The sequence below is a fragment of the Scomber japonicus genome, chromosome 16 (genome assembly GCF_027409825.1).
Source record: "Scomber japonicus isolate fScoJap1 chromosome 16, fScoJap1.pri, whole genome shotgun sequence".
NCBI classification, from domain to species: Eukaryota; Metazoa; Chordata; class Actinopteri; order Scombriformes; family Scombridae; genus Scomber; species Scomber japonicus.
The window spans coordinates 7,787,660-7,804,293 of record NC_070593.1 but is presented as its reverse complement, the minus strand read 5'-3'; the positions used below and the strand labels follow the sequence as shown (position 1 = coordinate 7,804,293).

The window sequence follows — 16,634 nt, the reverse complement described above, 5'->3', positions numbered from 1 at the left end:
ATAAATATTTATTCGTTGGATGTTGATGGACAGCGTAAAGACAAGATTTGCTCTGCCCTCAGTTCCCCTTTCTACCTCACTGAACATGATGGTTTTCAGTCGGGGAGACTACAGTTTACTAAAGTACTGTAATTTAGTTCAATTTCGAGGTTCTGCTTTTGAAATTTCCATTTAGTGTGCCTCAAAAGCTGTACTCTACTATGGGAAAAGTGTACTTCTGACTTCACTTAATTTGTCTGACAACTGGAGTTACTGGTCAGTTTATAGATTATGAGCTTTGTTAGCAGGTCAACCAAAGAGGCCTTTCCTCTTTAAACTTCTCACATGAATTCATTTGAGTTTGTTCCAGGAGCAAAAGAAGTCTACAATATTTCACAGCAAATATTTTCCTTGTTTCCTGCAACATGTATCATCTCACTTCTCACATTTATCTGGTGACCCACTAAAGGCTGCCTTGCCCCTATGCTGGGAACCACCAGACTAAACTACTGATCTGAAAATAAAGCAGTTAAAAATAGCTCCAACTCAGCTGGCTGCAGTAGTGAAATGCCAGTTACACTGAGGAATCAGTATTAACTATGTAGTCATGTAATAGATTATTTAATGATTTACTAGTCACAGGGGCTTTTTTCTTGCAGAACGACGATACTTTAATTGGGTTTGTGCTTTTACTCATGTAAGGGTTTTGAATGCAGGACTTTTAGTATTATTACATAGTTGTATTGATATTTTTACTTAGGTAGAACATCTGAATACTTCTTCCACAAATGATGGTATTTGCTTATTAAGTTTACAAAAGGATATGAACTGAGCAGTGGTGGAAAGTAACTAAGCACATTTATTTGAAATACTACATTTCAGAGAGAAATATTGTACTTTCTACTCCACTACATTCATCTGTCAGCTGGAGTTAGTTTTCAGATGGAGATTTGACACAATGGATAATATAACAAGCTTTTAAAATACATAATTAAAGATGGAACCAGTGGTTTACAGCCTTTTTGTCTTTTGACATCTAACAAAAAGCAGTGTGTAGTCAGGGTCACATTTCAGATGCTATGGGTTGTTAACAGCTCCACTAAATAGTGATGTTACCTTCTACACTTCTCACATGGTTTCATCTCAATAAATGTTCAAATGATCCAATATTTCACCAAAAATTAGAGAAAAGAAAAAATCAAAAACTGTAAACAGATTTGTATATCAGATCTTTGTTTTTTCTTCTTTCCTCTCTCATTAATCATCTCACCACCCATCAGATTCATCTGCTGACCCTTTGCAAGGGCCTGACCCCTATGTTGGGAACCACTGGACTAATCTAGCCCACTATATGTAAAGTAGTTCAAACCAGCTCCACCTCCAGCAGCTATAACAGTAACCTAATTACATTGATGTTTCACTATTAGTAATCTACTGATGTCATACTACATAATAATACATCAGTCAGAGGGACCAAACCACTGCTTTTACTGCAATCTTTCAACTACATTTAGAGTAATGGAGTCTTATTTATATTGCTTTATTGGTGCTTTTATTTTACTAAATGATTTAAATACTATACATGCTTAGCATTTGATGTTCTCTGAAAGCAATGGGAGGGTAAAATCACCAGGTGTCGCCATTTGGTCAGAGATCTTTCCAAACCTCTAATTGCCTAAAATTACATTATATTTCATGTATTAGTGATCAGAGTGTCATGCTGAGGTCAGACATGCTTTATCACACGCACGCGCACACATGCATTTACACCCAGAAGAGGGAGCTAAAAGGACAAAATCATTCCAAACCAATGAATGCATGTTTGAAGATATATATTAGTGTATGTGTATGTGTGTGTGTGTGCAGGGCTGCTTCCATGACTACTACTGTGTATCAATGCCACGAAGAAGAAGTGAGTCGCAGGGCGTGGTGGGATAGTAGTCTCCTCTGCTGGGAGGACTGGAAACAACAGTGCCCCAGCTGGCTGGCTAGCAGCAGCAGCAGCAGCAGAGAAGATGGCTGCAGAGGGGATTTTCAGGCCAGTGTCTGAAAACAGAGCACCGTTTGTCATGTTCAGCGACGACTAGCCAGCGTGTCAGCCAATCCCCCACATCACCCACCACCACCTAGGTCGGTCGGATTCAGAGGGGGATACAACACAACAACATGGGGTCGCAGACGCTGCAGATCCTGAGGCAAGGGGTCTGGGCTTCAATCACAGGCGGGTGGTACTACGACCCCGATCAAAATACCTTCGTCAACGCTTTACATCTGTATATCTGGCTGTTTCTGCTATGTTTCCCCTTCACACTATACATGGTGAGTGTTGTCGCTTCTCTTTTTAATCCCCCCCTTTCTGTTTTATTTGGGGTATTTTTTTTTATGTGTGTGTCTTGAGTGTTTGTAAGTTACCAAGTGTCCGTTAAGGTTAGCTGCCATCGGCCGGTCTCTGTCTATTATCTGGAGCGCAGACAATGTAATGTGTGGCTAAACTTAGCTAAATATAACCAAATATTATCGCTGTGTTGAAAATAATCTACTAAATCACGAGGGTGTTGGGTTTAAACGTGCTTGAGCTTGATTTAAAGGGTAAAAATGAACACAATAGCCTCCAAGTACCTCCCTTTTTAAAGTGTAGTCTCCACCAACTAGATGGGACCAAAAAAAAAAGAGCTCTTTTGTCTTCATCAATTCTGTGTTTATTTCTTCACTGTGGATGTTACATTTTTGGGATATGTTGTCATGGATAATCAGTCGATTACAATGTGCCAAGCTGTAATCAGTGAATTTAATTTCCCCTTCCCTCCCCCCCCACTACACCACCACCACCTCCTCCTCCTCCTCCTCCTCCTCTTATCTATTTGCTTTCCTCCTGTCTGTAGTGATTTGTGGTATCACCAGTTTTCAGAAGCTACCAGCTGTGACTGCAAGAGCGCAGCTGACAAGGATGCAACAGCAATCTGACATTTTTTTTTAGAGGCTCAAATGTTATTTTATTTGTCACATATTAAGATCTTTTGTTGTCCTCTTTCTTTATTAAAGCTATTATGTATTATTATGTGTTTACTTTAGCTCTATTTCTTAGCTCCCCCCCCCCCCCCCCATCACCCTCCCCCTAAAAAAGGGCTTGACCCATCATCATCAGCAGCAGCAGCAGGTATAGTCTAGTGCTGCTTGTGCTCGTTTATTTATGTGATGTTTGTCAAATTATAACACAAGCAGACGAGGAGGATGAGGAGGGGAGGGGGGCGGGGGGTACAGATCAGGTTCACATGTCACTTGAATGATTCTTCTTCTTTTTTTTTTACACAGATGCACCCTCTATATAATAAATGAACTCATCATATCAGGAAATGGCTGTTTGCTAAGCATACTAACTTTCTATATTAAGAAGCCCGATGTTTCAAATTGGGTCTGTGGTTTCCGTTCTATTCCTGGAGTGGAAATACATTGGTCAGCTCCGTGGTTTATATATTGCGCCACAGGTTTTGAGCGGTGCTGGTGTTTCGTTGTCGTAATAACTGCAAACAGATGCAGCAGGTTATCTCAAGGACGACAGTGAAGCTAGAAGCTGGAGCTCGGACACCTTGTGGTAAACACACAGGTGCTCTCTCTCTGGAAAGCAATTAATAGAAGCATTAAAATGATAATTGAATGCAGTAATGCCCGTATGTGTCATAAATAATAAGGCATTTTTATTGTTTCTTTTTTTTCTTCTTCTTTCGGCTGTGTTTAGAGGATAGACAGAGCTAGAAGTTGGATGTAATAGTTGGTTACAGTTTACAGGTTCGATTCCTGTCAGGACTTGATGTGTCAGCTGTGGATCATAATGTCAGAGTAACCTTCAGCGAGACTGAGCTGCCTACCTGCTGGCTCATTGTCCTTTATGGATCAACATGACAGCTCAAATCTAGACAGGGCTATTTAAAAATGCATTTCATCTTCTTTTCTTTGTTGAAGATGAGACTTTAAGAAGAGTGTAAGAATAATAATAATATGATGTTATAGTTGAGCAGGTAAGTCAGATTGTGGCTCTGAAGATAAATAAAGGAAAGAAAATAAACACAAGATATACTACAGGAAGAAAAAAAGGGTGCAGAGCCACATAAAGTACAATTAAAAGCCTATCTCGTTCCATAGTAAGTATCATTTAAGTATCACTCTCTCACAGTTAATTTCGGCTTCTTTCTCTAATCCCAGGCATTGCCGCCAACCATGGTGATTGTGGGAATCTACTGTGGTGTGATCGCTGCCATGTTTCTGCTGCTGAAGACGGTGAATTACCGCCTCCACCATGCCCTGGATGAGGGGGAGGTGGTGGAGCACCAGGCCAAGGAGACGCAGGGCAGCAGAGGTGGCACGGAGGGAGCCAACGACGGCGGTGTCACACGTCGAGAGGACAGCAACGGCCCGGGGTAAGTTCACGCCCTCCTCTACCACCTGACGAAGGATATCTGAGGATAAAAGACAAAGATGCTCCGTGAGTGTGAACAACTAATCTGCTCAGATGATGAAGCAGATAGTTTTCTAGTAGGAGTATATTGTGCATGAGGTAGAAGATGTCACGCTTCCTCATCAGTGATGGTGAAGTGTCACATGGAGCATGATTGTGGAGTGAGTCAAGACACTTTAAAGGTGATGTAATCTGGAGTTGACTATTGGATCTGAGGTCAAAGGTCTAGTCCTTTTAGTGGTGATGTGCAGACGAGATTCAGGCTGCCACGAGGAGAGTCAATAAATCGCCTTAAAGACTTCCAGATAGGTTAAGTCATGTCCAGCTGTAACCAGTAGCAACGATGGAGGAAATCACTGGAAAGAGCACAACTGATAGAGACAGAGGTTTGTAGGCTGGCATCCAGGGTGCAAAATTAACTTTTTTTTGTCCACTAGCCAAGTGTACAGAGAATGTTCAAATTTTACCCGCCACTCAACAGATTACCATTGTTTGGGGTTTTTTTTGGCTGGTGAATGAAGCAAATTTACCAGCCATTTTACATATTTTTCCAGAGTTTGGCTGATGGCTGGTGCTAATTTTGTGCCCTGCTGGGTTTAATTGATACAAGCCAAGCAGTGTGAGCCACAAGGGCACCCTCTGGGAAAATTACTTTTACCCCAATGACTTATTTCTTGTTAGATTATTTGTTATTTGTCATCAGTGAGAAGTGAGTTGTGAAGGATTGTTTTTAAAATGCTTTACAAGACTATTGGCATTTTTTTTTTTTGTCACTTTTTCTGCACTGCAGCTCTCGCTACACGCTGAGCCTTACATTGTTAGAGTGCTCCAGCCAAAGTGCTTCTAGGATGGTTGAAACCCCACCACCCGCCCACAACATCATACTTCCAACCATTTCTAATTTCCAGAAGCTGACAGTCCATCAATACGCCCAATTTACACTGTGAGACAGGTGTGTGTGTGTGTGTGTGTGTGTGTGTGTGTGTGTGTGTGTAGCTGAAAAAGGAGACGGCCGGGTTTGAACTTCTCCCTCTGGCTCTTCTTTCACAACTTCTGGCACTTATCAAATCTGCAAATGAGTTAAAAACTCTGCGAATGCCTCCAGGAAACATTGTCCAGGAGTTTTTTGCATCGTTATCCCCGCATTTAAAAGATGATTGCCTCTCTGTGTTGGCAGGCTTTTCTCAAGTGTCTGCCTTCAAGTGTGGTCCATTTGGAACAGCTGTAAACACACTGAGCTTCTCTTGTAGGAGCAGGTTCTTTCCATGCCTGCCTATATATGTCTTTGTGTCTGCTTTGCGCGTGGACACATTAAAAATCAAACCTTTTACCCTTCTTATTTATTCATGTACACGTCATACATAAACACACCAGCTGCACGATACAAATCAAAAGTACAAATGCAAGAAACAATAATAACAAACAAAACCAACAAATGAAAGAAAACAGCAACAGCATCTGGTGATCATTAAGAATGAATTAACATTTCATATAATAAAATAAAAGGCCTAAATTCAAAACTAAGAAAGTAAAAGCCTCCACAATTCAACAAAAATCTCTCCATGACCATATTTCTCATAAGTCAGTCTCTCCAAAGGAAAAAAAAGTGTTAAGTGGTCTATAAACATCTTAAAGGTAGGAGGTGAATCACTTTTCCTTAGAGAAATATTAAAAGTCTGCATTTTTTCTCATCTATATGAAAACCTTTTGCACTTCTAATACGACAGCTTCCTTCAGATTTAGACTCTAAAGTTTTTTTTAAACCACATACAGTTCAACATGTGTCCCTTTATTAAAGACAGGTATGTTGTCATGGAAACATGTGCTAATAAAGCTTTATTTAGAGTAACTAATGAGCTCATCAGCATGTGGGTTATGCTTTAGTATAATGGTGACTGTGGTGCCTCCTTTTAATAAAACAATATCAAAGAGTTATGCACATTTTAAAAAGCTTCATGTCATCCATTACCGAGAAGTAATGGGCACTGTTAGCGTATTACAAAGCACCAAATAATGTGTTACACCACCTCTGAATGCCAGCCTCCTGTCTCTGTCTCTCTTCTTTTTTTTTTTTTTTTTTTTTTAATGAAGAGGTCTAGCTCTCTCATTCAGAAGGAACAAAAGCCAGAGAGGTTGCAGCATTTTCCTGCCCATGACTCGGAGAAGTGACTCATATTCACATTCCAGAGGGAGCGCTGAGCAGGACGCTGAGAGAGAGAGAGAGAGAGAGAGAGAGGAAAAGAAGGCAGCGAGAAGAATGAGAGCTCTTGACCACAGGGGCAGTTGCAGTCGCAGCTTTGCCCGCACATCTGGAGTTACATTCCAGGTTGTTTGAGTTTACAGTAGAAGCAGACAAGCCGAGCTGTAGTTGATTAAGGTGTTTTTGCACTAACTCCCACACTTTCTTTTTTTTTTTTCCTCTCTCACCGGTCCTTTTTCCCCCCCGATCTCCACTCTCTATTTGCGCTTCTTTTTGTAGTATGACATGGAGTGTTTATGTTTTGTGGTTTGACCCGTTATGAAACATTTTTTTCTCATATGGAAATGATTTATAGACAATCTCCTGCAAGTTGTTTGTTTCAACATGCCAACTGGTTAAATAAGCACATCTAGGCTAAATATAGGCCTGGAGAAAATTTACATGGTGGCTTGTGTCTGTTTTTTTTTTTTACTCTTTCAGTTTTAAAATACGGACCTGCTTTATCAAGTTACATTTCTCCCCCTGGAAGGAGAGTCAGGTTGGCTGAGTGAATTGAAGGAGATAAATAACATGTAATGGGATGTTAACATGCTCTTTATGTTCATGTGTCTGTCTGTACAGGGACCCTGGAGGGGGTATCGAGATGGCAGACTTCATCAGACAAGAGACTCCGCCGGTGGACTGCAGTTCCAGGAACTCCTATATTGGGATGGAGTCCAACCAGCAGGTAAGCACAGCGCTAGTATACTCCACACTACATATTGTGTACTGGGACAAGTACAAGATGACCCTGATTTTATTACACCCACCCCTCCTTTTTAGTAGGCAAATGCATAAATATAATAAAAGTAATCTCATTTTGATTTGATTCACTTAAAACCAAATACATCAAACAGTTTAATTCCATATATCATCCCCAGAAAAAAATCTGCATTCATTAATCTGTGAGTACACTGTATTAACCGACCGTCATTTGTACTATTCTACACAAATGTGACGAGTCGCAGAAAGACAGACAGGGACAGATACAGAGAGACAGAAATAGAGTGTGTTTAATGCCTAATGACATTTATGTAGGGTTGGGCACCGAACTCAGCTGCTTTTAAGGTTACTGACCAAATTACGTATGTACTACTGAGTACATATTTACATTAGATCAATTGGTGCCACATTTCAGTACTTCGATAATGGGTTGTGTTGTGAATTCATATAAATATTGATAACATTCCTCATTAGCCTTTTTAGAAACCCCTCCTTGTTTACTGCTTGTTGGTGAGATAGTACACATTAGAGAGAGAGAGAGAGAGAGAGAGAGAGAGACTACGTAGCCACCTCCCTAAACCTCCAGGTTGTTCAAATCCAGGCCGAAAACAGTCTTTTCCCCCATTTTTCCCCTTTTTCCCAACCCCACTAGTAACTAACCTAGACTGACTCCTAGATCTTGGGAAGGATATCACATGTGTTTTCTTCAAGACACACACGACAGCGTTCTCACGCTCTGCCCTGATGACTGTGACAGGCTGGAGGTTGTAGTTTTGGGTTTTTGGGAGAGGAGAAGGATGTAGGGAGGGGTTTTTATTTCATGTGTCACAATAAAATGTCCCATATAAATGTGTAAATTCAGAAGTTTGACGTTATTTTTTTACCATTGAAATTATGTTTTTGTTGTTGCAAAGACAGTAAAATACCCAAAAAGGGTACAGTTGGGTTCCAGTACTGATGTCAGTTCAAATGTGAACCCTACACTTATGGTTTGTCCTCGAATGTAAGACAACACCATTTTTTTTTCCAGCTGTAATTTCCAGGAAAAAAACCATGATTTTATTACTGGGCCAACAGTGTGTTTACTGTCAAAGTTCTGTTTAAGGTCATTGTAAACAGTACATCCCTTCTGCACTAAAAGCCAGGTCCTGCAAAATGTTGGCCCGCTCCTAGTGAGCCTGTGTCTGAAATGACTCCCTGTTTACTAATGTAATGTATCATGCTGAAACAATTAATTGATTAGTAGGTAAATAGAAATATTGTTGTACATGCACCCCAGTGGGCTACTGGCTAAGACACAAGCAACATTATATGGCAACGACACCCGTGGATGGACTCCAGCAGCGGGGCCTTTGTTGCATGTTATTCCTCCATGTCTCTGTCTCTGCTGGTAGTGTTGTCATTTATCCACAAGAAGATGTAAGGAATCTGCTGCTTGAAGCTACTTCAGTGTAAAGACTTGCTGCTTTGCTTTGTGTCGTATTATGATCTTATTATAATCTGCTGCACATGGACAATCTGTCTCACACCCTTTGCACTACTTTGTAAATATACTTAAATATATCATGTGCCTTGTTGATCCCATAGACTGTAGGTTGATCCACTGTTTGTACTTGAAGCTTTACAGCAGTGTTTTTAGTTGCACTATTGTTATTGTTTTTATTTATTTTATTGTTTTTATTGTTTCCTTCTTCACAGAGGGTCTCAGAGAAATATAATTGCAACCCTCTATATGTCGTGTACATGTAGCACAACTGACAATAAAGTTGACTTTGACTTTATAGTTGTCATAAACACTGAACATGTTTGAGTTTTAGACTTGCTATGTTATGTTCTCCACTTACTGCCTTTAAATCTGTGCTCTACTACTATCTGATGACGATGATAGCATAACCCCAAAACTCTCTGTACTGCTCCCTTATTTATAAAAAGAGTATCTATTATGTAGGATGTAGTGAATGTGGACGAGGGAGTGATTTTTAGACACAGCCTAATTGTCTTTGACACTCTATTTATCACCAGTTAATGTCGCTGGTGGCTACAACCAGTGTTTGAATACACCAGTTTATTCAGAGCGTTGTTCTGTATCACTACTTGTGTTACAAGTGATAAATGATCAATTAACTGCCTCTACATGCTACTGGCAACTATTTGTCATCTCTCCACAAGCAAAGCAGCAGGTCCTGACAGCTTTTAATCCTTTTTTTCCTTTTTTCTAATGTGAAAGTTAATAAAAGTTAGAGTTTAAAATGATCTTGTTTTTTATTATGGCTGGACTAGATGAAGGAGGTATGTGTGTGTGTGTGTGTTTTAATTAGGCATGATCCTCACATAGCTTCCTGTCAGCACATATCTCCTTTTTAATATTCACAGATATTTAGTTGTTTTTATTCTGTGAGATATATTTAACCTCTGAATCCCCATGGGTGCCGTGTTCTGTGTCTTTGTACTGTGTCCTTGAGTCGATAATCAGCCAGCATGTTCTGCTCAGCTGCTGCGAGCCGAGCAGGAAGAGAAGCCAAAACTTTTCTCTGTGATGCGAGTGAAGAGGCGCCGGCTGTTTGCAAAGACACAGTTCATGTCCTCTTTGGATGTTGTATCCCCATAATGATCACACATCTTTTTCACTTTGAATTTATGAATGATTTTGCTTTAGAAATGATCTTTTGATAACCTGATGTTTTTCAAAGGATAAATGGCCTCCTCACTTGTCTTTTCATTCATATTTCAGATTGCGTCCAGCCATGGAAGAGCAACAGGAGCCAAAGGTAACTCAGACTGCCTGCTCATGTATACCTAAATTAAATCAAATAAATCATAAGTCTTTGATCTCTCCACCTGTGCACCTCCACCAATTTTAAGGTGAAATTGTTTCACATTACAATTCAGTTAATGTTTTACAGTCGTCTTGTGACTGTGCTATGTATTTTCCTGTTGCGGGATCACCACATCACTGATCATGATCACCCCCCACTAAGCAGGAGATGAGGTCTGACTCAGCACTACCCATGACCTCAACAGTCACGCTAAGATGAGGCAGCTTTAGACAGGCACTGCTGAGCTCGAAAAACAGAAAAAGCAATATGCTGTTAGCATGGGAGTCATTCTCCAGGCCTTTATTGAGCTACTGAGAGGAAGAGAAGAAGTGAACCAGTTGCTATGGGTCCATTGTACCGACGCTGTGTTGTCTGAATAATTCAGTGAGTGTGTTTGATGCCATTATAATTAGCTGGCAGTTTGTGATGACAGGAAATGGTCTGAAGTTGAACAAGGGCTCTGCGGGGGTTTAGCTTTTTAATCTTCTCTTTAAGGCTTCCATCCATTCAGGCTGTCCTTCACAAACTCCCAGGAAGTCATGGTCACTCTGAAATAGAGTATGGAGACACACTAATTGAGAAGAACGCTATTTTAAACTGTTTCATCTATTTCATGTATTCAAAATGTTATCTTTAACAGCCATTGGGGCATTCGAGAAATCCTTTCTGTGCTCAGCCTGCTTCTTAGAAGTAGTGTTTCTGAGGAGAAGGAGAAGGAGAAGGAGTGTCTATTACTTAGCTGTCTAAAGTGTGGGTGCCTAGAGATACTGGTTGTGAAAGTATTAATAATTGATTAACCCTGTCATCTCTTAATTGCGTTCTTCCTTTCCTTGCAGGAGATGTGGGAAAGACTTCAGATGACATCAGTTTGACCCTTGTTGAGAGCTGCAGTCATGATCACGGTAAAAGCAAGCATGGCACTCGTATATAAACAGAAAACCTGCTTATGTTACTGGCTGTGACACTTCAACACTTTGTTTCCTTTTAGATCTGCTATCAGACACAAAGATGTACTGCCTTGTTCCCAACGACTCCTTCGCCTCCCTGCAGCCCTCCACCTCCTTGTGTCCTTCAGAACTGTCCAGAGAGCCTGCTGATCTCTGTAACTCTGCTGCTTATCACTTCAGCCTGTCGCACTCCTCTTGTGACACAGAGGTGACCACTCATGCATCCATGCAATCTCAGACCTTTAGAAAGGAGCTCCGTTCTCGGGGCCTACCTCGGACCTCTAGCTCGGCGGGTTCTGCTTTCCCAGACCCGTGTCTACCAGACTTTGCTCTATACCCTCCACCAAGGAGAGGTGGCCTTGACCCTGTGTCTGAGCTGGAGACTGCGAGGCCACATAGGCCAATCCTGTGTGATAGAGAGGGGAGCGAGCGGCTGTACCAGCAGGACCAAGCAGTGGCCTCGACATCAGGAATAGAGTGCTATAGACACAAAGAACCACGAAGAGTAGCCCGCTCCGCCTCCAGGGAGGCCGGGGAAGGTAGCTCAGGTCTGTACCAGGTGGAGGTTGGTGGCAGTGGGAAAGGCTCTGGTAGAGGAGGAAAGTCCCACGGAGGGGAGCGCAGCGCTGATAGCCTCCGGAGTCTGAGTACTCGCAGCAGTGGCTCAACTGAGAGCTACTGCAGTGGCACAGACAGGGACACCAACAGCACTGTCAGCAGCTTCCACAGTGAACAGACCAGCTCTACACACGTGGAGAGCCTGCTCTCACTTTCAGGGGACGAGCGCGTACGGGACAGAGGAGATAATGCATCTGCTTCTGTAGACGGCAGGACTTCTAGCCTTGGTAGTATTAGCTCTCGAGGTCTCAGTAACCTGCCCTCTAGGGAGGCCAACAAAAACCCTCATGCCAATGAGTTGACTTCTAAACAACCTGCTGACACTCCGTCCTCAGCGGCCCAAGAGCTCGTAGAACCTAGCAGGTGCCAGGATGAGCCCGGCATCAGGACCAGTGCTGATGGCTCAACGTGTGGAGTGGCCATAGAGCAGGAGCAGGTTAAAGACGACCAACCAAAGTCAGCCAATCTCGTTCAGAGGACTTCTTCCCTGTCCACAGGGCGCAGTGGACGTCGACGGACTGGCAAGAAAAGGGCAAGTAGCTTTGATGCCAGCCGTCACCGGGACTACGTGTCATTGCGTGGTATGGCCAAGCCTTGTAGTGCTGTGTTTACTGGGGGCGGAGAGGAGGACTCCAGTGATCAGAGTGAACTCAGCTGCGCCTCCAGTCTCCACTCCACCCACCACCTTAGCACAGACAGCTCCTCCAGCACCACCTCCCGCTCCTGCCACTCACCAGAGGGCCGCTACAGGGCCCTGAAAGCCAAGCACATCGCAGCCAACGCAGCCTCCTCCTCCTCCACAGTTAAAGCTGCAGCAGGATCCGAGGCAGGAGTGCGAACCGGAGGGAAGCGGCGTACCTCTCGTCGTACCCCCAGCACAGGCAGTGCCAAAACGCATGCTAGAGTGTTGAGTTTGGACAGTGGCACAGCCGCCTGCCTTAATGACCCCAGCCGCCTGGGAGCTCCAGCTGGGCCTCGACCCCTTACCACCTCCAAGTCGGACCTGGAAGCCAAAGAAGGGGAAGTCCTGGATGCGGCATCCCTGCTGGGTCGGGCCTCCCAGCTGGAGTCGGTGACCCGCTCAAGAAACAGTCTGCCCAACCAGGGAGCCTTCACTGAGCCTCAGGATGCTACTGCTGCTTCTCTGCGGGGTACGTACCACACACAGCGCTCTAACATAATGAACACGCTACACTCTGTCTGGCTTACTACTGGTGTTTGATGAGTAGTTCACATTTTATGTTTGTCAGTGTAGTGAATCTAAAATGCATCACAGGACATTTTAATTTAGTTTCATCCTGTGGATATCCAGATGTAAAGGTGCTGATTACTCCAGTTGGTCAGACAAACACACAAATTGAGTGAATTATCCTCAGAACTGCGTCATACTGATACAGACAGACAGACTACAGGCAGCATTATCAGTTTAGTTTAGGGCTGGGCGATATGGATAAAATCAAATATAACAACATTTTTGACCGAATACCTCTATCGATATTGCAATGATATTATAGGGATGACTGTTGATGCTTTCACAAAATATTTACACAATGTGATTTTTGATAAATAATCATCAGTAATGTGGATATAATGACAAAGTGGGTAAAAGGTAATTGATAGAACAGCTAGAACAATCTGGTAAGTTCAGAAAATGAATAATAATAATGATATTAATAATTAAAACAATACAGATCACTATATAACAACCTGCCAGTTACTAGTCAGTTATACCAAGTGGGTAAAATACATAAAAAAAAACCCCACCTATGCTATATCATGATATTACAATATTCAAATTCTAAGACAATACCGAGTCTCATATCAGGATATCGATATGATATCAATATATTGCCCAGCCCTACTCTAGTTTTGTTATCTTTTGAATGGTACGGTTTGGTTAAGTAAAGCTGAATGATGCTATGGTTGTGTATTGGAAACCAGACATCATGCTCATTTTACTGGATAGCTGTATTCTGGCCTGTTAGCAGGAGCACTGTGGTAGAAAAGACAAACATTCAGACGGTGTTGGGTGTAGCCCAGACAAAATTCTTGCTTCATCATTTCTTTTGTACATGTGTGTGTGTGTGTGTGTGGCTGCATAAGAGATGGTGTCTGCCTTCCTCATTCAGTGTAACCATGGTGAGTTTCCATGGAGTGACAATCCTGACCCAAGCATAGTGTTCCTTGTGTATATCACCATTAGCATGATGGCACAGTGTGTGCTTTGTGCTGAGGTTAGACAAACAGCAGCTCTCTTATTAGTGTCATACACACTGAGACTAATAGACATTCCCTCCCCCACATTCTTCAAACTCACAGGATAATATCTTATAATTTTTTTTTTTTTTTTTTTTTGCTGGGTTCTCGACTGTCTGGGTTTCTTGTTCATTGACTTTAAGTGTGTTGTGGATATTTTGTTATGTTTTGATTGTCTCTTAGCTTTCTTCGGTGTACGCCCACTGGGACGTACAATATTAGAGCCAGGATATGCTTGGACATGTCGACTGTTGGCAGGAAACCTTTGAAAATTAGTGGTTAATTATCATCTGATCCCTACTGTCTGGATTTTTAGTTAGTTGCTTTAGACGCTTAGACAGTTTCACCCGGGTGAATTTATTGGCAATAAATCCTAGTGAGTTGAGTGTTGGTTGGTCAGTGGTGATTATTGGGGATTTGTTTGCCTTAAAAATGTTTCTATGTCACTCTTTAGACCACTTTAAGACACTAATTTAACGCAGCAAGCATATGTATCTTTTCACTAAAGAAGCCACATAAGCTGCTTCACTTGTGCTCAATATAACACACACAGTTTTACCACTAAGGTCTCGCTTGTGCTCTGTGGCTAATTTTAGCTAAATTTGACAAGTTAGCTACAGTTTGCTGAGTCATGTTGCTGTGTTCTCGATTTGTGCTACTGCTATGCTACATTTTAGCATGTCAGAGATAAACTCGTCGGTGGTTTTCTGATAGGAGTAGAATAAAAAGTAAGCAAACTATATCTCTTGTTTTTTCTCTTGTTTATGGTCCTCCTGTTCCACTTGTGCTGTTGTGTTCAAAATCATTTGTGCAACGGGGAGTTTGAGCAAGATAAAATACCCTGAAAAATTCCAGCAGTGGAATAAAAACGTTCCTGCTTTAACCCTTACATACTGTTCATATTTAGTTAGTCTCTACACCAATTCACATTCATAAATCCCCTGTCAGTCATTAAGTAATGTTTGATTAATCCTTAATGAAGAGCGTATTCTATTTATTAATAGAAAAAATACATTTGCAATCACTATTTTATGGTCAAATTTGGACATTTTTATGCACAAAAATGTGTATCAGCTGCACAAAAAAATAACAAAAAGATGCATTTTATTTATATTTTTGTATATTTGGGGTCGTATTAGGGAAAATCCATCAAAGGAAATGTGTATATTTATTTTTACAGCTTTAAAAAGTAAAACTGGGTCAAATTTCACCCTGAACAGTATGCAAGGGTTAAGAATCCCACAATGCAATGCCTCACATTTTCTAGATGTGCACATTGCAGTCATCCCATAGCTGTGAATAGTGATGCAAAACAATGATGATCCCCAAGTGTCTGGGTTAGAAATTTATTGCCCACTATTTAAAGTAAACTATTAATAGGAGGAATGGTGATTATTATAGTAGTGTCTGGGCGTCTGCAGTACGGAGGTGTGTCTCATGTTTAAAGGTTTAAAAATGCCAACCTGCAGACCATATATATTTTGAGTGCTTATCAGTGCTTTCACAAGATATATAAGCATTGAGATCTTTGATAAATAATCATCAGTAATGTGAATATACCGGCTAAGTGGATAAAGACAGATAATAGAGCAGTCTGTTAAGCTCAGAAAATAACATTTTTACTGTAATGCAACCTTTAAAAGCAGGAAAAGACACTTATTCCATATTACAATATTCAAAATCTAATATAATACTAATTTATTTCCCAGCTCTATCCCAGACATGATGAAGTTTGTGACATGTTGGATTCTTGACGTGATGCATGCTGTGACTCATTGTGGGGAGAAGAAAGATTGTTTTGAGGGTTTTTTTATTTTATTTGACAGTGACAGGAGAGATACAGACAGGAAGCGAGGGGAGACAGGGAGGGGCATGATACTCTGTAAAAGCAGCCGGAGTGAAATTGAGGATATTGTGGCAAATGTCTCAACCATCAGGACATCATCAGTACACGCTGCTGCAGTGTTGGTCTGTCACTCATGTTGTAGTGGTTGTCATATTATCATCGGTCGCTCTCATTTTGGAGAGAGGTCTGAAGTTCAAAGTGGCAGATTTTGAATTTTCTAAGTGTTGCTTTGCTGTCAAAATGTAAAAGTAGGGTAATAATAAAAGGGAATATCACCTTCTACATGTCATCATCAAGCTCTTAAATAAAAAAAGGAAACACATCCACGCTGACTTGGCCAACCCATGTCTTTCACCACGACAGCCCCGGGAAGCGAGGAGACGGTCATATTTCGACGTGAACGTAGCACATTTCGTCGGCAGGCGGTGCGGCGGCGGCACAACGCAGGGAGTAACCCCACACCACCCACCTCTCTCATTGGATCTCCTCTCAGGTACGCCGTGCATGGAGCAGGGAATCGTTTCTGTCGTTTTTTTTTGTTTTTTTTGTTGCCTGGTGTTCGCATGTTACCAGGTTGGCGCCCCTTCTTCTTGCCCCACCACATCAACACCCAATTTGCGTCTTCTGCTCTATGCATGCTGGGACAGTGCAAGGCGGCATGTATCACTGGATTGGTGTCTCCACTCTGCATGTGATGTCTTTCGTCCTCCTTTTTTTTTTTCTCAAGACTTCACTGTTTTCATGCTGTTATCATGCC

General features: G+C 41.8%; 1 protein-coding gene across 4 annotated transcripts in view; it reads left to right on the top strand.

The window, feature by feature from the left end:
• The first annotated feature begins 1,969 nt into the window (after positions 1–1,969).
• pcnx1 (pecanex 1) overlaps positions 1,970–16,634 on the top strand; it is a 38,123-nt gene continuing 23,458 nt past the window's right edge. For 2 of the 4 annotated variants that reach the window (XM_053335613.1, XM_053335612.1), the window contains exons 1-7: positions 1,970–2,298; positions 4,180–4,394; positions 7,254–7,359; positions 10,126–10,162; positions 11,047–11,112; positions 11,199–12,926; positions 16,241–16,370. In XM_053335613.1, the coding sequence (XP_053191588.1) occupies positions 2,146–2,298; positions 4,180–4,394; positions 7,254–7,359; positions 10,126–10,162; positions 11,047–11,112; positions 11,199–12,926; positions 16,241–16,370 (2,435 nt within the window). In that variant the 5' untranslated portion in view covers positions 1,970–2,145. The remainder of the gene's footprint in view (positions 2,299–4,179; positions 4,395–7,253; positions 7,360–10,125; positions 10,163–11,046; positions 11,113–11,198; positions 12,927–16,240; positions 16,371–16,634) is intronic. The other 2 variants (XM_053335615.1, XM_053335614.1) reach the window with 1 other exon arrangement.